A 23787-nucleotide genomic window follows, 5' to 3' on the forward strand; every position below is an offset into this window, starting at 1 on the left:
TGGTTCATTAGCTTCTTTGGTCAACCTTTTTTTGCAAATAATGGAGCACAGTTGGAAATTATGAATTTAATAAATTTTTGAGAAGTCTTGAAAAGCTAACAGAGAAAGAAACAAAGTTGCTCATCTACTGCAGAAAGTTTTTGTAGGTAAATGTTAGAGGGCCTAGCAGGATCCTAGCAGGATCTTATTCGAAGGGAACTGCTTTTGCAAAGGTTTGAATTTGACAAGATTGTTTAACTAGTTTGAAGAGTGTCCAGACAAGTATTAGAACGTGATCATCTTTGAAAATGATTATTGACTTGATTTCACCGATGGTGTGTTTTAAATCTTCTACTGTCTGTATGTGTGTATGTATGTATGTATGTATGTATAATTGCACCATGTGACCTTTGACCATTTCCTCTTTGCAGTGGAAGGTTTGAAGAGTGCTTTACCATCCAAAAATCCAAATAATGATATGGGCAACTCACATTATCAAGCAGGAAACTGGACTCACCATGAACCAGAGTAAGCGGTTGATATCAAACTTGTCATTGATTCCCCACTCTCCCCCTCCCTTCCCCTCTCCTCACAGCAACCTCCTATTTCCCCTTACTGCTTGTGTTTTTGTTATCTTGTCATTAACTTTAACCTGTGCCAGCTTGGGAATCATTAATTGGATGATTTCCGAGGAATTAGTTGTGTCATGAAAACATCTTTCCTTCATTTGAAAACAGTACCAAAAGATGCAAACTCAGTAGTGGATATGATATTTATCTGCCGTTTGTTCGAAAACCAATAAATATTGAACAAAGATTTTAAATTTCCTGGCCAAAAAATGAAGGTTCTGTTGGACTGCATTTCAATGACTACATTTAAGCAAAATTCATTCTTAATAGCTTGGTTTCCATCTAAACTAGTGAGAAAAAGAAAGCTTTTGGGAAAAGACGTTAGCATGTTAGAACAGCTCTGTAAACTGTTCACATCATTTACCAGTGTTGACAACCAGTAGTTTTGGCAGTAACAATTCACATCATAACTTGAGCTGTACATCAAACGGATTTCAAAAAGAACGACTTGGTTGGGGTTCGTTCTTGATGAAATTTTGATGACGATGTGCTTGAATCTGATTGATAAGATAGCTCCGAACTTTTAACTACAACACTTCTTGACAAATGCTTTTAAGCCTTCCTCTGTTCATTCAAAGCATATTGTTGTGGTCGATAATATTATATTAAGGTTACATGGCATTCCCTGCGGTGAATTAGCCGTTAATTGTGGAATGCAGTTTACTTTTTAAAATTGTGTTGTGGTCATGGGGTAAGCACTGCATTTTAAGGAGCATTTCACAGGTTAGGTCAGAACATAACGGAGCAAGCATGGAGGACCATGACCAACCCCCCCCCCCCACCTCCCATCAATCCATCAGTGATATAATTCTTTCATGTGTACAAAGGGAGAGTTCTTTCATCTACTTTCTTTGATGTGTTATTGGATTTTGGGGCTGATAATTGATTATTTGTGACTGGAAAAATAGCAGCCTGGGGTGGGGGAAACAATGATACTAATGAGCCATTGTCATTAAATAGTTTAATCAGATAATGCTGATCTGGAAATGCTCATTTTGAAATCAGAAATGCTCCTTTAAGTAAAAACCACCATGTCTGTTTATAAAACGATTGACGATTTAAGTTTGCCAGGATGGGGGGAGTTGTTGGCATTGCTTCACTTCTCACCTTTGCCTTGAAATATCTTGAATGAAATATCTGAAAGCACCATGCCAAAGAGAAATGTTGCATGTCGAGCATAAAACGTAGATTAGATGAAATGATGTCCTTCTTACAGGAGACTTTACAACCATTGTTAGGTATTAGTAGTATATGCCACAATTTTGTTTCCAGTTGCAAGGTGCCCATAGTAGGCATCTGGCAAAATTCAACAACCAAAAATTTCAAGTCTTTTTTTCATTTTTTTCATTTGCATGTAATGCTGTATGCAATTTTATATCACACTTGATCTCCTTTATCATGGTTTTTTTTTTATTGTTGTTGCTTTTTGTTTTGCTTGAAAACATAGCAATGTCGAAAGGGTTCATATGATGAAAGACTAATAATACTTGAATGTGATTAAAAATATGTCATCTCTGTGAAAATGAAAAAAGTTGTGCTTTCATGTCGTTCTCTATTATCTTAACACATCGAAACAACATTCCTCCATTTTCATTTTGAAAAATGTGAGTGAACTTTCCTTTCTCTGTGTAACTACCACACACACAATGAGTTAATTCAGACTTACTCTACCTTCCTTCATGCAAGGGATCTCTTGGCCTCTGTGACAGAGGAACTGCAGAGACGGTATGCTCCCTCCTTTTTTTTTATCTTTAATCACATTTGACATTTTTAATATTTATTTTTATTTTTGAACTTGTGCTTCCACCTGACCCTAACCTCCCCCCCCCCCCCCCCCGGACAGACGACATCCATGAAAACATTTTTAAAAAATCTTTCTGGTTAGCCATGCTAGTTTGGTTGGTGCCTCACAGTAAGCTCTTTAGTTTGGTACCATACATTTGCTTCACTGGTCATATTAACCTACTGACAACCTCATCTGCTTCTGGCTGGGAGTTTTCTATTACATACTAAAAACATTCTTCCCCATATTTATCAAAGCTATCATTCATTGCATCATAATCATCAGGGTAGGTTTTTTTCTTTAGGAGAGAGAGAGAGAGACAGGCAGAAGGAGGGGGTAGGTGAAGTGGGGAATGAAGTGGGACAGGTTGAGAGTGGGAGGAGAGAGAGAGAGGTGGGGAATGAAGTGGGACAGGTTGAGAGTGGGAGGAGAGAGGTGGGGAATGAAGTGGGACAGGTTGAGAGTGGGATGAGAGAGAGGTGGGGAATGAAGTGGGACATGTTGAGAGTGGGGGTAGAGAGGCAGTGGGAGGGGGACAGGTTGAGAGTGGGAGGAGAGAGGCGGGGGGAGGGAATGTATGCATCAGTGACACATGAACTAGTTTAATTCATTCACTGCAGTTGCAAAATTTTCTTCTGGAATTCTTAGTATTAAACAAAACAGAAAGCTCTATTTATGCTGTGTCATTGATGTGACTCTTCTAGCAGATTGTTCATTATCTAGCAGATATATGCCTGTCATCATTTTCATGGTCATATTCTATCTCGGGACATTAGCAGGAAGCAGGGTGTCATAATGCAGTTTGTGCTTACTACCTGTTTGTGGTTTATCCATTTGAAGGAAGAGATGTCAACCAGGGAGAATGTGAAGGTTATGTAAAGGTCATGTAGATTTTCCTAAGTGCAAGAATGCTATTGTTTATATGAAGGTCAAAGGTCAGTCACTGTGGGATATTCGGTTGTAACTCATTCACAATCTAGAAGTCATCACACAGGGAAGAAAGACCACTGGGACTATTCGAAATATTAAAAAGTTATGGTCAGTAGAGAATACCTGACATAGATAACGAGAAAGACAAAACAAAGGAAAGACAGAGGAAAGTCAAATAATTAGTATGTACAACATCAAAGATTGGATTAATGAAAATGAACTTATCAGCAAAGTGAATGGCTACATGTTCAGTTGTAGTGGGTGTCTGTTTATAAATTTTTGAAGAAAAGATATTTCAGTTGCTACTGGATGCAAAGATAGAACAGGGAGTTCACAAAAAGAAAAAGAAAAAAGGTTTGGTTTGGGGGAAGGGAAGGGGATTTATCCAGCAGACTTGACATTTAGTAGAAAATCATAGCTTATACCTGTTTTCCTTTCATTAAAAATTAGACATTTTCCATCACCTCCCCTTCCCCCCTTCCCCTCCCAGGTCCTGTCCTTAGCACATAACTCACTGCATTTGCACATTTGTTGTTGAGGTAAACACACAGAAGACAAAAATTTGTGGTGTTATTATTTTTAGGGGAGGGGGTTCCTTTTTCTGTTTGCACGGTACTCGGTTGCCATCTCATGCCTTAACGATTGCTTAGATTAACAGATGGGATTAAATAATGTTTGCATTTTGAGGTCTGACTGGTAATACTAAGCATGCTTTTTGTTTAGATGTACACTATACAGTCTTCTCTTCCCACATGTGCTCTACGTTTGTTATTTATTCATTTATTTTTGTTCTCTTGACAGACGTCAAGGAGACGTTGTTCAAGTCTAGAAATATGACCAGTGATCTGAAATTTAATTGTGTGACTGATTATTAACTTATGTGTAAGCAAATCTAGATGTAAAATAAGTTCAACTCAGCACTTTTCTTGCATTGAATTTGAACTCTGTAATTTATTTATTACAAATGGAAAAGATTTGGCTAAATCAGATTTGTGGGATGCAGATTTTCTATAGTGAATTTTAACGAATAATAACTTGATAGTGAAACCGAATGACTATTTAACCACATCGATCTCTTCACATAACGGGAGGGATGTCCAGTCATGTGTGAATGTTTCCATGACTTGGTCAGAATAATGTAAAATTAGGAAGGAGTGGGGAGGGGAAAGGCAGGTGGTCCAGCCTCACCCTGTATGTGTACTTCTTGTTTCATTTCATTTTACTTGGGTTTTCAGAAAACTAGCAATTTGTTAACTTCCCTTATCCTCTCTTGGATTTTTCGTTCAACCGATGTATCACATCTTAGCCATGCACATTTCCTCCCTGGGTTAAGCTCTCTATTTACACAGCTGCAATGTCCTAAACAAGACAGGTCTCTCCCGGTATTGCTTTAGGTGCAGTAACATGAAGAGTAACATTTCTTAATGGCCCGTTTACATTTGATGCAGTCAGACAGTCCCCGAGAAACACCGGGCGCTTTCCGTAATCAGTTTTCGTCGTTCAAAGTAAATCGTTAGGTCTCATCTTTTCCCTCCTTCTCCGACCACGTCGCTCAACCCCGGGTATCGGTTTACCACGACCTTCGTCAATCCGATTTAGTATCCTCCTCATTATTCAATTAGCCTGATGAATGCACGGAGTTAGATTACTGTTTATTTAGACGATTTTTCAGCTGGTAGAATTCTCCTTAATCGAGAGACTCGACAGCAGTTAAAAAAAACTGACTTGATTGATCTTCTGAGATGAAATCTTGTATATTGGATTGTCTGGATTGAGACATTACTCCAAAGAGCCGTCTCGTACAGTATCACAGATTGGTGTAGTAACAACACCATAGTATAACAACATATACCACTAAGACTGTTGGCGAGATACAGCTTGATTTTGAAGTAGCTTTTTGCGTCTGTCTGCCGGTTCTACCGACAGTCTTTCTGAGAATAAAGTTGCGGTGGATCAGACTAAGGCACTCCTGTTGAGTTTTTCCAAAAGTGAAGACATAGGCCAAGTGGTTAACGATTCCATTTAGTTCCCAACATTTCGTCGCCCTGACACTTTCTTCGTTATAGCGTTGTTAATAACCTATAAATTACAAAATTGCAACATTTACTTTATTCTTTGAAATGAAACTGGACTACAGGATTAGGGTAGGGTAAAGATTAAGTTTAACGAACAGGTTTAATTGAGTTAGACACTCTGGAAAATACAACAATTCAACAGACCCATTTAAAGTGAAAGGAGTCCGGTTTAGAAGTAGGACACAAGTTTACATTCTCTCCACTTTTCCAAAATTGTTTGTTTTTGGTCACTTCACAGTCTTGTCTTAAATAATTTGATTATATCTGTTTCACACATCAGAGAAACAAGTCACTGTCACTCCCTCCCTGATCACACAACACTTACACAGTAAACATCTCTGCACAACATGTATCTCAACTAATGCTCTTTGTATGTCACATGAAACTACACACAGGGAGACATTTATGTGCTGTTGCGTAGCAAAATGCTATGCAAAATGTCCCGAGATGTATCTATGCACTTTTTGTACACTAAATTAATCCGTGACACGTATTGAGTTGTGTTGTCTTTAAAGGCATTGAAGACTCGCCCCAAACTGCTTGCGGCCATCTGAAAAAGTTAACTTTCTGTTGCTTGCAAGTGACGTTTTGTTTGTGTCGCTACAAAATGCCGACAGTAATGAAACGTGATACCTTGTTATCTTTTGTCTAGACCTGAGTTGTCCATCCCTGCTATGTACACTGTGTTGTGGATATTGACAATAGCTGTATGTATTGACTTTACACTCGTGTCTAATTACCGACGTTAGCAAGCTGCTTGTGTATTGTCTGGGATCGATGTTGGTGTCTAACACTTCTGTTACACCTCATTCGAAACTAGGTCAGATTACCTGCATGAGACGTTTCTTTGTGCATGAGTCTTCACACCCTTTAAGAGCGTTCTGTGCATCAATCTACCAAACAAGGCCTTCCTCTGAGAGAAGGGAGAGGTGGTAGGGGAAGTAGGATATCATCAAAATACCATGGGAGAGGTAGAATTGGAAGAATGAGTTGAGCAGGGAAGGACCTGTTTTTTTGTTCCTCTCATGATCATGTGAAATTGTTCTCACTGAACAGTTCATTTTGTTGGGTCTGCATTTGATTGTATCTTATTTTTTAGGAACTGGACCTGTTGCTTTGCAGTTTATTTTTATTATTTTCTTTTCTACAAACTTTTCCTTTTTCACTCACCATACATTTCAAGGCAGGCTCCATCTCTTAATCGTTATGATTTGGTTTCCCAGAATGCAACTTTGCAGCTTTTGTTCTTACTAATCTATAATGCTGTACCAAGCAACACTTCCTGCTGTTGATTACATTCTTGTGAAAGTTTGCTTACAGTTCGTGCCTTTTTACCCCCTTCTCTTTTTCTATGAAAGGTTATTGCATGTAATATGCTCGGATGTGTGTGAATATCCATAATTTGTGTGCTTTTTAAGTTTTAAAAGTTTATAGTTTGTATTCAAACATCTTTTGGCAAAAGGACAATTCTGTGAGAGAAAAGAGTGTGAAATCTTCATTAGTGTACTCTAAATCAGAGCTTCTTTACAAAGGAAAGGCATAATAACTCGAAAAGAAATCACCACCTCTTCTTTAAAATGCCCATGTATCTTAATTTCATATTTGAAAGTCACTCTTCATCATCCTTTAATAGCCCCATTCTACCCCAATTCCCACCCCATCCCCATCTCCATCACACCTATCCCATCCTACCCCACCCCTAGCCCATGATATAGATCATCACTTTCCCTTGATGAAAAAATAAAACACATCACATATAAACATCAGTATGAAAGAATAGAGACTTTTCTCAGTTTCATGTATTTCATGTAAGTTCTTTCATCATTTTGATCATAAATTACTGGAATAAAAATGGTTGCTAATCAAATCCTGTGCAGTTCGCAAGTTGTTTCAAACATTTTCGACATTTACAACCAAACTAGAAAGCAGGAGCAATCCATCATCCCCTCTCCCCCCCCCCCAATCCCTGCTCATGTGTACTTCCATCGATGAACAAATCCATGTTTTGTGTGAAAATAGATTCCAAGTAATTTAAAAGCTTGGAGTGATTTTTGTTTGTAAACTAGCTTTTTATGTAATTTTTCATGGTTTCTTGAGAGAAACATGCATGTCAATAAATTGCAGTTATGGAGCTTTTTGTAGGACTTGTTGGTTGGTTAGCTCTTTATAGTAGAGAAAAACCCGAAAAGATTAAGAAGAAAGTATCTCAAAGATTGTTGAAGAGCTAAGATAACAACTAAAGAAAGTCTTTGGTTGTTAAACAATGAAAGGTTGAGAGGAAGTAAAGGTATTAAATTTAATATAATCAGGTGAAAAAAAAAATCAGTATTTCTATATATATAAATAAATAAATAAAAGATATATTTCTTCTCACTAACCAATGTTCTCTTCTAGCTTTGGTGTGGGTTCATAATGACAAAAGGCATCTAGCCGTAACTTCTTTTTTTTTGGTTCATAGTCCAGCGCAGAATTTATAAATAGTGAGGTATTTTGTTCCAAAGTTTTGCTTGTTTCTTTATACTCTGCACATTTTGGCATGCTTTTACACAGAGGCCATGAGGCAAGCAAATTTGGGGATTCGGAGCGACAGGTGCAACAAGCTAAAGCTACTGCTGCTGCTCGGTGAGTATCTGCTTGGCTACTAGCATTACTAATATCTAGAAACTCCTCAGTGGTGCTGCTTGATTAACAGCTTTAACATAATTTGAAAGTACAATCAAGTTTCCTAAGACCATCTGTTTATTCAATTTGTTCAAACTTGATCTTGACGGCATTTCATGTTAATGATTGTATGATATGTGCAGTTACAAAATGTCACTACAACTGCCAATGTTGTTTTCCACTACCCCATCTTACAAAGAGGAGGTGGGTTGGGGGGGGTGGGAGAGATGATACAAAAGCATTGTTAACATTTGGGAATGCAAGGAGGATCTGACCAGTGAATGGCAAGCAAGATGTTCGTGTGGACACTCGCGTGATCCCTCTTTCGGTGAGGATCCTGACACCGCAGCGGTGATCAAGGTTGTAGTATGGATGCTCGGAGGATGAAGCAACCAGAGACCTACGGTGACTTCACCTCTTAACATCCGTTAAACGGGCACAGAAGTAATACCTGAACATACTGAAGGAATCCCTCACAGTGAAATGTAGACGATCATTGTGACCTTTTTGAGATTGCATAATGTTCTCTGTTGGTTTTTGATCCACATAACGTTCTATAATGTGGACATGTTCGAGTTCAGCGTTGTTACCTCTCAGAGGTAACAAAACAGGCTCCTGATACTCCTTGTGTTCTCCAAATGTGAACAAGGCTAAATTGGTTTGATTATAATCCACAAAGTGGTGCAATGTATTATACTTGAGTAAACAGCTTTGATATTTAAAACAAATGTTTGTATTTCATGACTAGTCTATTACAAACATTGTGAGTGTTCTATGTGATTTTACTTGTTTTCCATTTTCCACTATTAGCTTCTTAGACAAGCTTGTTGCTCAATACGAATGATTCATTTTGTTCTCCTCCAAGACAATGATAATTAGTAATTAACCTAAATACTTGATTGCCTTTTGAACTTTGGCATTGAATCTTATTTCCTTAGATTAAATTAAACAAAGAACCATGTATCAATTAGACCAAAGGTGCCTTTATAAGTTTAATTAGAAATAAAATTAGAACTTGAATGGATTTAAAGGATAACTTAGTCATCTGGTTTTGGTTTTGTATGTTCTGTAGAATGGTTTTGTATGTTCTGTAGAATGGTTTTGTATGTTCTGTAGAATGGTTTTGTATGTTCTGTAGGTAAATCATTCAAACCTACAGAATATGAGCCTGGACTATTTCACTGTTACTGTGTGTTAAATTAGTTAAAAATTCATCACCACTGTCAATGTGAAGTTGTCGGTTTCTTTTTATTAACTTGGTTTGTCAGCTAAACCATGAGTACAAAATTGATTGTTAGTTCTTTTGTTCTTTGGAATTTAAATATCGACAAAACTCAGGTGTGTTAACCATCCGGAAACATTGCTTTAATTATTGAGAAAACCGACATCACTGTAGCCAAGACCTTCAACGGTTATTGCAGATGTACCTCTGTAACCTTGCCTTAACTGCACATATCAGACTAGGTTGAAATAACTAAATTGTCATGAAAGCATTTATGCAAATTACCAGCCGATTGTACCATTATTGGTGGGAGGGAGTAGGACGTTTTTGTACCGTACACCATTGAAGTTTACACATTTCAGGGTCTGATATTGCTATCTAATAGTGTCAACTAAACTTCTGGAGATATATTACACTTGAGCGTAAATAATTCAACCTCCAATTCTTTGTGGACCATTAATCACATTCAGAGTAAGCGTCATAGTTTCTCATCTCGTAATTCATCCGTGCATAACACATTAAGATCATGTTCTAATTAAGATAGTGTTTCTTGGCAAAAATTTTATTATATATTTACTGATTTATTGCAATGCAAGCATCATTTGATTTATTTTATGATTATTATTTTTTTTTTATGGAATGTTGCATTTCAGATCCATGTATTTCGGTAGATTTGTAAATATCATTTATGTTCATATATTCATTTATGGAGCATCAATATGGATGGAGCATGAATGAGGTGGTGGGAGGGGGGGGGGGGAGGAGCTGTATTAATGTATGGATCATAAATTGATCCTCTTTTAAATCTAGGAAGCTGTATATCATAGTAAATTAAAATTGCAATTCTTCCAACATCTATGGGAGAACTTACTTTAAACATCACTATATGTCTTTACAGCATTAAACACTTCTGTCTTTATTTATTTTAGTTTGTAAGGAGGAATTGTATCTAATCATTGCAACAGAAACTTTCTAAGTAAATATGGACAGGCCAGTAGCCAGACTGGGGGGGGGGGGGAGTGGGTTGGGCTGTGATGGCAATTGCAGACTAATGTGCTTGCTTCCATTTGTGCTACCATCATGTGTAAAAACAAACACATTAAAGGACACAAGTATTGTGCCTCTTGGCAAAGCAGTTGGTACCCCCTCCAACTCAATTCCCTGGCTGTGGGTGTGAATATTGACGATTTAAAGCAAAACAGGCCATATCTGTGAAAGCTGGATTGAAATACTGCTGGCTTGAAATAAACAGTCACAGATCTGGTATATCTCTGAAAATTAGGAACAAATATTTTAAAACTTGCATCACTTTGCTTCTGATTGCAATATGTTTCTAAACACTTATATCATCAGTCATTTACATTGGATTTTGGCCAGAAAAAACGTATAAAACTGAGAAACATCCTCTTTTTGTATAAATCGAATGTGAGGGTTAGAGAACGATGGCTATGAGATTTTTACAATTCTTTCATTCTTGGTTCACAGAGCTGCGGAAAGTGATGAGCCTCCCCCATTGCCACCCAAGGTAAAGAGGATCTCTTATGCAATAATTCTATACATGTCACAGCTGGGCAAATTGGTTTTTAAAAGAAAATTCTGGCTACATTTTGGTCGTCTGAACAGCAAATTTCGTTGCCCCAAATAAATAACAAATGACCAATATGTACTCTGCTAGGATAGATTTGTAGGTTGGTGGATGTATCACACAAAGGTGAAACAACACAATGTGATCATTTTATTACCTATCTGGGGGTATTTAGCTACAATACAGTCTGATGGAAGCAGCTGGTCGTCAGGCAGACGACAGCCACGTCTGATTTTGGTCGAAGTGAAATTTAGTTGTTTCAGATGATGGGAATATCATTAACTTTACCCTGGTCACATCTATTCATTTAGTTTTTAAAGGGATTGTAAATGAAAGTATCATATACAAACCCTATCGTTAAACTGCTTAAATTGGCCGTAAAGTAAATTGTAAAGTAAAAGTAAAGTACAATGTCCTGTGTATATTAAAACTATATAACCTTTGCTTCTTTTGCTAGGCTGTGAAATGGTAGAAACATTTGTTAATCAAAACCAGTCTTATGTTTACCAATGATTGATCTCTGGAATGAATTGAATTGCTAGGTGACTTTCACCCGTTCACAGTATGATGTTCAGGTTTATTAAATACCCATTTTGTGTGAGCTCTATAATTTTCTGCATGTTTTCCTCATGTAACATTTCTAGTGAAATCTCAATTCACTGTATCTGCTCTCTTTTCATATTCACAGATGAAGAACACCGTGCAATTTAACGTGCCTAAGCCTCCCGCCGAGAGCGCCTCCAAGAGCTTTGTCAGGCCACCCTTGGGCGAGAAACCTAAGCCCCCACCGAAGCCAAGACCCAACAGCCGGGCCCCGACGACCAATGGAGAGAACCTCAAGGAGATGGAGGACGAACAGCAACCGCCAGTGGTTCCACCCAGGAGGATACGAAACGAATTCATGACAAAGACCAACGATCAAGCCACACCACGCATGACCAATGGTATCCCCATGACCCCAAAGGTCACGGTGAGCAATCACACAGCCTTCTTTAAGCATATTAAGCGTATCTATCGATGATAGCAAAATCGCTTTCAAATTTAATTTAGTTATTTTAAATTTAAAAGTCGATTTGAGTTGCCAATTTAATTAATTTAATCAAATTTAAATACTGCAGTTGATTTTTGTTTATTGGAAAGCCATGCCAGATAGTGTTAATATTTTCTAAGATAGTGATTGATAGCTAGATCAAGTTTTTGAAAAAAAATTTGTGGTCACATGATGGTCCTTGTTTTTAAAACTATGGTAAGATTTTTTCATGACTAAAAATGACTTGTTGTCAATTGTAAAACATTTTTTTAGTCTGTCCAGAAGTGAAATACACCAATATAAATACTGCGGTCATCAGGAAAGCTTACCGAGAGACAATGATGATATCCATAGTATGGTTTATTACGGCCAATCAGAGTTGGATATTTGGCTGTCTGTTCACAGCCAAGTCAGTCTACATCCATCCTTAGAATGTTGGTTGACAGGGCCATCTTTATCTGATCAGCACTATGTTATAGTCAACAATGTACAAACACACTGAATTGTCATTTATCAATGAGGCTAATGTACCTGCGATCAGAGAAACCTCAAATGTCATCAAATATTTATTCAACATTAATTTCCTGCAGATAGGTGTAGTACAACATCTGCCTATACAGGTTTGCCCAGTTTTTATTCTCCTATAACTAATAGTGAGGGACATGAAGAAGTTAATTGTTTTTGTTGAAGGAATCTTACCAGTTTGCCTGATTAAATACCCTAGACCGAATCAAATTGTCAGATCCTGTGATGTCATCTAAAATCTATGCAATTATTTCTCAACTGTGTTTTTCAATCTGTTTGTCAGATGGGAGCTGGATTTTCCAAGGTCTTCAATGAATGTCCATTGATCATCTATTGTTCTGCAAGCTGGGTTCATCCCGAGACGAGAGGTAAAGTTGTGATCGGGCAAATGTGACCCAAGTAGATGCATTAAATCAATACTTGAAACCCTAATGTCGATAGTTCTAACTCTAATATCATTGTAGATATTTAAAGTTGCATGGTCAATGCAACCAACAACATTGTAAAAGCTGATGTACCATTGCTTTGCGTATAAGACTCCAGGCAAAAAATTGCTACTGTTTACTCTGTAAATTGCACTTTTATGAGGGAGGATTAACAAGTAACATTCAAAGGGAACATTTGCCTCTATAAACTGTTGGGATTTGGAACATGATAAGAAAGCAAAGCAAGTAACTGCAGTTTCATACAAGGTAACTCTTCAAGAGCTTCTTCAAGAAGTCTACTTGATTGGGAAGTATATTTGAGGCTAGAATGGTAGCAACTATTATATATGTTGTCTGCATGGGGTCAGTGTATTTATTAACGTTATACTATTTAAAACATTGGGTGGAGGGTGGTGATGAATCCAACTAGAACTAAAGCAGTGGGCATTATCTGTGCAATTTATGGCACATTTCAGCTGGTCTCAATGCATTGATATTTAAATCCTGCATATAGTGTTTGGGTTACCTTCACTGATGGTGCCTCTGCCACACTTAAATGCCACAGTAGTGTGGAGAGCACACACCATGGCTATCTGCACCACTCTATGATACTTTGGCCTTTTCATTGAAATGGTGGGTCTGAAAGTGTATTTAATCGCTAGAGTGTGTACCAGGCCTCGGGTGTGGTAGTCCACTCCATGAGTGGGTTGTAGATGTCGTAGAGGTTGTTGTAGATGTGGTAGAGGTTGTTGTAGAGGTTGTAGATGGTACGTATGTACGTTGACTCTGGCTCCTGTTCTTTAACATGTTGCTCACTAAGATGTTTTCTAGATTCTGTTCAGTTTGTTCATTCTCTTATCGGCACGTTGAAGACTCACTCGTCTGCTCTTCAATTTTCAGATCAAATTATATTGTTGGGGTGCGAGGAGGGGATCTACTCGCTGAACACGGCACAGATCCACGAGGGAGTCATGGACCAGATATTTCAAAGAAGAACGACCTGGATTTATGTCATCAACAATATCATGATGTCATTATCAGGTATGGACAACAGTATAACGTCAATACTTGATTTAATTTGGCATATATGCTGAAAGGAACAGACGACATATATTGATGAGTAAAGCTGTGATCAAAACTCAGTAAAGCGACCAAGAAAGGCACCGCGATTGTGGAGTAAGGGAGTAAAAGCTTGGTGCCAATGTCAGCTTGTAAAAGGATTTGTATACCAGGTACGCAGGGGATTTGGATTGATGAAGGAACGTTTGTCAGAAGACAGTCATTGTGTCCTACCTCTGTGTCTCTCCTTGTTGGTTTTCTGGCCTTTCGAGGAATGAAGTGGGGGGGGGTGGCACTTAAATTTACCAACCTGTATAACAGTTTTTGCTTCCAAGTATTGAGGTGATTTCCAAACCTACTTCATGGCAGTTGTGTTGCAGTCTGTGGACACCCTTTATGCATTTTACCCTTTGGTTTGTTCTTTGGTAAAGTAGTTAGGGGATTTACCATAAGAGGAGATGTTGAAAGCAACTATGGTACAGCAGCATGTGATAATCTTCATCTCCCTTAGCAACTGCAAATGTAGACAGAGGCTGCAGTCTCTCTCTCTCTCCTAGTCATTAGATGGGGAATTTTTAAGAGACCATCTTGAGGAACCAAGAAAAGTGGGATGAAACGAGACTAGTGCTTGACTAGTACTCATGGAAGCTGTCTGCATATACACGACTCAATGTAACATGAAATGGGTAGTAGTATAGCTCCCTCTATAATTGTGCATGTATTTAGATCCTCCTGCAAGCAGGAACTCGCGAAGAAGCCATCACTGGCTTATCAAAGCCGCAAGCTGACCCAAGGCAGTCTCTTAGATTCATATTTAAAGTCCATGATTATGAATTGTCAATTGTCAACAACTCTGTAACTGGACGACATACATTAATCTTGGAGTGACTCGAACTCGAGACCTTATGATTAAAAGGCACGGGCGTTAACCACTAAGCTAACACTCCTAATTGAGTTCACTAAGCTAAAACAAAGCAAATGCAAAATGCAAACACTCTGAGTGACTGACTGAAAGATTCATGACTGTTTAAGCGCTTTGAAACGCTATATTAAGCGCTATGTAAATGTTATTTATTATTGGTATTATTGTTAGTAATCAGGGTACACATGGCAGCGATACAACATTCTGGTGTATACAGTGACAGATCTGAGAATGTTTAAAACAACCTTGGGTAGTCAGATACCAAAAGCAACATTTTTTCTTTTTTTTGAGACAAAAGTGTCTTTTGCCAGATTTTAAAATATGCCAGGGGAGAGAGTTCTCCATTCTTTGCTTCCATTGGTTTATGTCAGGGCCATATTTATAGATATGTATATGATATGGACAATTGATGACCATTAAAAAAGTTTTACTTTTCTTGAGAAAGTTTGAGATATCTCTTCTCTTTCCTGTTAGAACCGGAGCAATTAGTCAATCTATCAAATAATAAACCAGGTACTTTCATCTTATTCTATGACATTCGTACTGACTGATGCCTTTGCTACATTTCTTTTTCATGCATGCTTTTTTTTTTTCTGCTGTCGCTAAGAAAAGGAACATTTTTTTTCACATTTATAAAATAGATAAGTAGTTATTAGTATTGATGATAGCTCTAAGATTTGTGTTAACGTCAACAGAGTTTGTTTTTGGTTTGAAAAGGCATAAAACCAAAACTAGACATCAGTAGGTTTGTGTTTCGGGGGTGAGGGAGGGGGGGTGTGGGAAACGTGGGGTCCCAGGTGTAAAAGTTGAGTATAAAACTTTAACAGGGTATAGACTTTTGTTTAAAATGTGCAAATCTTAACATTTGTGGAGGGTACGGTCAAACTAGTTGTTGTTTTAATTAAACTGATAAATTAATTGAGCATGGGGAAGTCAGATCGGTCTAAAGCAGTTTAGCTCAAATCTTTCAATTGAAAAGCCAATTTTTCACACAATTATCCACATCCTAGCTTACAAATTCTTGTTTGTGAGGGGGGAGATAGATGTAAAGGTATAGTTGATTATTTTGTCAATGAAAATGCAACTTTCTATCAGATGTATTCTTACAGTTATGCCTTACTATGACAATAAGGTGAATTTTCACAGTAGGTTACAAATATTGGTGGTGGGACTGTGTACATTTTTTTATTTGGTGTTATTGTCTGTCACTTTTAATTCAAAGAAGGTAAGTATCATATTGAACAAGCTAGAGCTAATGCTAAAGAACAAGAACAAGATTTTGTTTCCATACCAGAGGATGTTTTTGTAATTAAATTTACAATCACTTCTGCCAGTCAAGATGCAATCCTCATGTCCTTACAATCACTTCTCAGTAGCTTTCTTAGAACCTCATGATTAAGATCTTAAAAGGAAAATGCAAAACTTAATACTATAAATGGTAGTAACTTTTGGGTGGCAAAGCATAGTAGGTAAGACATGAAATACACACTGTCATTGCTCACACCCTTACAATCCTACATGAGATACACACTGTCATTGCTCACACCCTTACAATCACTTCTGCCAGTCAAGATGCGATCCTACATGAAATACACACTGTCATTGCTCACACCCTCACAATGACTTCTGCCAGTCAAGATGCGATCCTACATGAAATACACACTGTCATTGCTCACACCCTTACAATCACTTCTGCCAGTCAAGATGCGATCCTACATGAGATGCACACTGTCATTGCTCACACCCTTACAATCACTTCTGCCAGTCAAGATGCGATCCTACATGAAATGCACACTGTCATTGCTCACACCCTTACAATCACTTCTGCCAGTCAAGATGCGATCCTACATGAGATATACACTGTCATTGTTCACACCCTCACAATGACTTCTGCCAGTCAAGATGCGATCCTACATGAAATACACACTGTCATTGCTCACACCCTTACAATCACTTCTGCCAGTCAAGATGCGATCCTACATGAGATGCACACTGTCATTGTTCACACCCTTACAATGACTTCTGCCAGTCAAGATGCGATCCTACATGAAATACACACTGTCATTGCTCACACCCTTACAATCCTACATGAGATACACACTGTCATTGCTCACACCCTTACAATGACTTCTGCCAGTCAAGATGCGATCCTACATGAAATACACACTGTCATTGCTCACACCCTTACAATCACTTCTGCCAGTCAAGATGCGATCCTACATGAAATACACACTGTCATTGCTCACACCCTTACAATGACTTCTGCCAGTCAAGATGCGATCCTACATGAAATACACACTGTCATTGCTCACACCCTTACAATGACTTCTGCCAGTCAAGATGCGATCCTACATGAGATATACACTGTCATTGCTCACACCCTTACAATGACTTCTGCCAGTCAAGATGCGATCCTACATGAGATATACACTGTCATTGCTCACACCCTTACAATGACTTCTGCCAGTCAAGATGCGATCCTACATGAGATATACACTGTCATTGCTCACACCCTTACAATCACTTCTGCCAGTCAAGATGTGATCCTACATGAAATACACACTGTCATTGTTCACACCCTTACAATCACTTTTGCCAGTCAAGATGCGATCCTACATGAAATACACACTGTCATTGCTCACACCCTCACAATGACTTCTGCCAGTCAAGATGCGATCCTACATGAGATATACACTGTCATTGCTCACACCCTTACAATCACTTCTGCCAGTCAAGATGCGATCCTACATGAAATGCACACTTTCATTGTTCACACCCTTACAATCACTTCTGCCAGTCAAGATGCGATCCTACATGAGATGCACACTTTCATTGCTCACACCCTTACAATGACTTCTGCCAGTCAAGATGCGATCCTACATGAAATACACACTGTCATTGCTCACACCCTTACAATGACTTCTGCCAGTCAAGATGCGATCCTACATGAAATACACACTGTCATTGCTCACACCCTTACAATGACTTCTGCCAGTCAAGATGCGATCCTACATGAGATATACACTGTCATTGCTCACACCCTTACAATGACTTCTGCCAGTCAAGATGCGATCCTACATGAGATATACACTGTCATTGCTCACACCCTTACAATGACTTCTGCCAGTCAAGATGCGATCCTACATGAGATATACACTGTCATTGCTCACACCCTTACAATGACTTCTGCCAGTCAAGATGCGATCCTACATGAGATATACACTGTCATTGTTCACACCCTTACAATGACTTCTGCCAGTCAAGATGCGATCCTACATGAGATGCACACTGTCATTGTTCACACCCTTACAATGACTTCTGCCAGTCAAGATGCGATCCTACATGAAATGCACACTGTCATTGCTCACACCCTTACAATGACTTCTGCCAGTCAAGATGCGATCCTACATGAAATACACACTGTCATTGCTCACACCCTTACAATCACTTCTGCCAGTCAAGATGCGATCCTACATGAGATATACACTGTCATTGTTCACACCCTTACAATGACTTTTGCCAGTCAAGATGCGATTCTACATGTGATACACACTGTCATTGCTCACACCCTTACAATGACTTTTGCCAGTCAAGATGCGATTCTACATGTGATACACACTATCATTGCTCACACCCTTACAATCACTTCTGCCAGTCAAGATGCGATCCTACATGTGATACACACTATCATTGCTCACACCCTTACAATCACTTCTGCCAGTCAAGATGCGATCCTACATGAAATGCACACTTTCATTGCTCACACCCTTACAATCACTTCTGCCAGTCAAGATGCGATCCTACATGAAATGCACACTTTCATTGCTCACACCCTTACAATCACTTCTGCCAGTCAAGATGCGATCCTACATGAAATGCACACTGTCATTGTTCACACCCTTACAATCACTTCTGCCAGTCAAGATGCGATCCTACATGAGATACACACTGTCATTGCTCACACCCTTACAATGACTTTTGCCAGTCAAGATGCGATTCTACATGTGATACACACTGTAATTGCTCATGTCCTTACAATCACTTCTCAGTAGCTTTCTTAGAACCTCATGATTAAGATCTTAAAAGGAAAATGCAAAACTTAAAACTATAAATGGTAGTAACTTTTGGGTGGCAAAGCATAGTAGGTAAGACATGAAATCTTTCTCATTTAATTTGGTGGAAAATATACCATGGCTTTAATGAGTAACGAACAAAGTTGCTTCTTTATGTGGTGATGGTTTTCTAGTTCCTGATTGGATGGTAGACTAACCTCACCATTGTTATTCAAAAACAGTTATTGCGACTTGATTTTGTCTCAACTTTGACTGCCAACCTCTAATGTTATTACAAGAAGCAATCATTGATGATTAATGGCAGCTTTCTCCACCCACACACCATCGTCAACTATTAATTTAGTCACACACCAGCCTTATTGAGACATGGCTTACCAAAGCTTACATGTTTCAGACACCCACAATGTCTTCCTCTTTGTTTTATTTAGAAAAATTGATGCACAAATCGCAATGAAATCCATTTAATGGAAGAAAGAAACCGAGAAAGAGGAGATTTATGCGACTATTTACATGATCACCATATACATCCTTTGAAATTTATTTATATCAGCCCACACAATTTAGCTCAATCATGACTTTATTATTCTGCAATGCAAATCTTCATTTCAAAACAGCTGGTGGTATTTGCTAATGGGATAGTTTCCCCCTGCATCTGGCATACATATACAAATATTAATCTTAAAAAATCAATTCTTCCATTTTGTGAACTTTAATCTCAGATTAGATTTTGAAATCCTTTCCACAATCTGATTCCTTTTTCAAAGCACGCATCAACAATTAGCCATGGCTACAGTACCTCAAAACAGTTGAACCATATATATAGGCTAGACTACTACTTTGCATATAAGAGGTGGGGCAGTCTTTAATATTAAGGGCCATTATAGCCACAGCTCGTTTGCATCTCCTGGGCAAGAAATAGGACCTGGTAGCTCTAATAGGAGACATGGCATTTGTTAATAATAATAATAATATTCCATTTTTATATAGCGCTTTATACCAGCAATAGGTCTCAAAGCGCTTTACTTACGATATTTTACCCCTGGGTGAATGATCACCTGTCCCAGAGACGATCCCTCCAGGCTGCTGCAGTTATATACTGCGCCCAATGAATTTGTAAATCTGGGAGACAAGCGTTAGATGTTTAAAAGTTACATGTAGTGGAACACATACAGCTGCTTAACATTATGACAAGTTGAAGATCATTGGCACACAATGGTCCTTTTCTTCGCTTGAAGCTGTCATCCATTTATTTATAATTTCACAAATTATTGATGCTTTTGTTTTAGTCAAAGCAGCTACACCACTCTTTTAAGTTGAAGATAGGTAAGATATGTCATGTAAAGGAAGGCATTGAATACATTAGATTGATACATATTTTGGCATCCTAGGAAGCCATGTTCACCCGCCATTTTTGTTTTTGTTTTGGTTTTTTTGCGTCATATTTTGGCGCTGTTCCGTTCTTCTTTATTTTGGTGTACTACTTACATTTGTAAATGTTAAGACTAGCTAACAGAATCCACCTCCTATCGATTACAGTGTGCTATTTATGTTTAATATGAACCTTTTTGTTGGAATTTAGATTCATCAGAAAATTATGTTTTTTGAAGAAAAAAGTCATCATCATTGGTCTTTGACGATCTCTGGGATATTACGATGGACATCTAGGGACTTCACATCATATTTTCTGTTTCTGTCGGGTCTGGTCGTTGGCAATTGTTTTTGTCGTTTAATTTTGGGGCGACTCGATCCCGTCTCATCAGCATTGAGCAACATCACTTGTTTTAAGTTAATTTCCAGAGGTAATAATTTAATAACTGTAGATTATTCGACTCATATTTTGACTCATAAATTTCCATCTATTCATTCATTCAATTCTCAGGCAAGAGTAACCTGTACCAGCACAACCTACTGGCCATCATTGATAAGAACCCTCACAGGTTCCACATGCCCAGCAGGTTTGGGGAGAAGCTGCAGAGGATACCGGACAAGCTGGTCCCCAGGAAGTTTGCTCTTAGTCATAAAGTACCCGACACCAAGGGTTGCACCAGATGCTGCATAGGTTAGTCCCACAGAATGCTTTCCATTCCGGTCAATTAAAAGAAAATTAGAACGAAACGAGCTGGAATGAAGCAATCTTAAGCTTGTCCGCATATGTCCATCCTGTACAGCAGATGAAGAGAGAAGAAAGAATGGGGAGGGGATGGGGAGGAGGAGGGGGATGGGGAGAGGAGAAGGGGGGGAGAATAAACCTAAGCACAAGGAAGAAAAAGCAGAATGAATTTTTTGGATATTCTTGAAGACTTTGGCTGTACAACACTTGCAGATATTTAGGAAACATATCCCATATTTCCTGATTTGCGGTCCTTGTAATATCAGTACTCTGTTATATAGGTGTCCTATATAGAAATAAAGTGACAATAATCAAATAAATGTGTGTGCAATATGCATATAGTTTTGTGAAGACACTAAGCTAGCATAAAAGAAAGTGGAAAAATCAGTGTATCAGACAATTTTTTACTTGTCTCTCAACTGTGGGTTTATAAATGGAATAAAAACAATATTGAGGAAACTCCCACAAGGTCATACAAGTTTTCCAACTCCCCCCCTCCCCCATACCACCTCTGGACTTTTTCTCCCATTGTTCCCATCCCTACCCTTCCCCTCGTTTCCACTCCTCAACATCCTGCCCCGACCGCAACCTCCTCTTTCCTGTGTGAGTAACTTCTAATAGTGAGATCATTTTCTCATTTGGTCAGCTATATTTGATCTGTTTTTATCTTTCACAACAGTTTTAAACCCTTATAATGGTCATAAGTACTTGTGTGGAGCTGTTCCCAGCGGTGTAGTCTTACTACAGTGGTATGAACCAATGAACAAGTTTCTACAGGTCAAGGTAAGAAGCTGCTGTAATTTCTGTGTTCCGTCTTGTGTTCCATCTGGAATCACAGCTCACAGATGAAAAAAACTTGGCCGATAAGATTTCATGGATTGATCACAAAATTCATGGTCGACACACTCTTGATTTGCCCTCTTAAGTGGCATCTAATCTTCATCTTGAAGTGTAGGGATGTTCAAGGTCCTGCTAAATATATAAAGTGGCAGAGTTTTACATTAAATTATATTAGAAATTAAACCTTCACATCATTCATAGATGTCAAATCTTCCTCCTACTGAGAGTTTTGGTTTCTGTGTTAACTTTGATTGACGTTTTGCCATAACACAAATGGTAGCATAATGTATAGGCTAACAAAGTGAATGTGCAGTGACTCTAGGCCTCAGATGTTAGCTAGTACATAGACCTTGTTTTCCACCATGGATATATTTGAACTAAATTCATATTCAAAATATGAAGTGATAATGAATGGAATTTATAAGAAAAATTTGTACCACCGTCCGTTGTCCTTTTGTGTGATTTTGCAAGGTCATTGCCATCATGTAACTTGTAAGCTAACAAACAAAAAGTCCAAGAAAATGTTTTTTTCAATGGATATACTTTGGGTGTGTTTGTATTTACTGAGTGGCAGTATTGCAAAACTGTATCCAAAGAAAATCTCAAGAGAGGAGTTGTCTTCTTTCAACCTGAGATGAGATAATTTAGATTTATGTACAGGTTTTATATTTTGCAGCGCCTGTTCTTTTGATGAAGACCATTTTGAATAATCGTTGAGAACTCAAAGAAAATTTTGTCTCACAATTTTGACTTGATGTTTCTTCTTTTGTTATCTTTCTTCCGTATTATTATTTATTGCCCAGTTTGAGATTTATGTTCAAATAGCATCTAAAAATGGGGCAGGAATTCTATAGATTTTCTGTTTACATATTATTAACCTAATGAAACTATATTAAAACTCTTTCCATTGGTCTGGAGGCCCAAAACTTTCTTTTAGTCCACTCAGAAATACAATAGTCTCAAAAAAGAAAAAGAAAGAAAGAATAAAATAGTGTTTGATGATGTGATTTTTGGACAAACAGACCGCTCTGTTTTATGTGCCATATTTACTGTTACTTTGATCAGGCTCTTAAAGTTTTTATCTGTGATATAAAGTTTCAACATCTCTTGTTCTGTATTTAAGCCAACTGTATTTAAAGTATTTAGGGGGAGGGGAGGAGGAGGGGGGCAACTACTTGATATCTCAGTCTCTAGTCATGTTTTGATGGATTTCATTTTATTTCCATCCGTGTACCCAACAGGTCTTTGAGTGCACATTGCCAGCTGATTTGAAAGTTTTCGAGATGCTCGTCCGACCCGATGCGGACTTACCAATCGTTTGTGTCGGAGTTGCAAGAGGGTAAGAATTATTTGTATGATCAATATTAATACACACTTTACCGTTGAACATTGTAAGGAATGTTGCCAAGTCACAAAGCCGAAAAGTGTTGTAATTTAGAAGCTTGTGTGAAGTCTTCATCTGTCAATCATTTAAATTGGGATGATTTGCTTGTAGTTTAAGTACATGCATTGGCATGGCACCCCACCCCTGATTGTCAGTTGAGGGGGGGGGAGGGGAGGACCAAACTAAAGATGTAATGTACCCTCCCCTTTTTCAACCTCACACAGTAATTATTAGCCAAAACCTTTCATTTAGAGCTTCTTATATAGACCTAATTTATAGTCTCAATATGTCTCATAAAGCATCATTCCACATCTAAAATTTTAATATTTTCCCCTTTGGAATTTTGGAAGAAGATTTTGAATGAAACAGTTAATATGGCTGAACCATTTATGATATGATGCACAAAGCCCCCCCAAAAAAAGAAGCAAATTGGTTGAATAGACATTAGATGAAAGAGAACAGATGACAAAGATACTGAGCAGGAAAGAATAGCAAAACTTAGGTAGAGGAATGTATTTGAATTGAGTCAATGACCTCAGGCTCTGTGCTGTACAG

General features: G+C 38.2%; 1 protein-coding gene across 5 annotated transcripts in view; it reads left to right on the top strand.

Moving 5' to 3' along the window:
- The window catches only part of LOC139970447 (mitogen-activated protein kinase kinase kinase kinase 3-like), a 78273-nt gene that overhangs the window by 45249 nt on the left and 9237 nt on the right, over positions 1-23787 (top strand). Inside the window, exons 11-21 of one of the 5 annotated variants that reach the window (XM_071976167.1) lie at positions 411-507; positions 2295-2333; positions 7947-8018; positions 10765-10804; positions 11553-11834; positions 12703-12787; positions 13745-13885; positions 15300-15338; positions 20778-20957; positions 21688-21791; positions 23090-23187. In XM_071976167.1, the coding sequence (XP_071832268.1) occupies positions 411-507; positions 2295-2333; positions 7947-8018; positions 10765-10804; positions 11553-11834; positions 12703-12787; positions 13745-13885; positions 15300-15338; positions 20778-20957; positions 21688-21791; positions 23090-23187 (1177 nt within the window). The remainder of the gene's footprint in view (positions 1-410; positions 508-2294; positions 2334-7946; positions 8019-10764; positions 10805-11552; positions 11835-12702; positions 12788-13744; positions 13886-15299; positions 15339-20777; positions 20958-21687; positions 21792-23089; positions 23188-23787) is intronic. The other 4 variants (XM_071976169.1, XM_071976171.1, XM_071976170.1 and 1 more) reach the window with 4 other exon arrangements.

The sequence above is a fragment of the Apostichopus japonicus genome, chromosome 8 (genome assembly GCF_037975245.1).
Source record: "Apostichopus japonicus isolate 1M-3 chromosome 8, ASM3797524v1, whole genome shotgun sequence".
Classification (NCBI taxonomy): Eukaryota; Metazoa; Echinodermata; class Holothuroidea; order Aspidochirotida; family Stichopodidae; genus Apostichopus; species Apostichopus japonicus.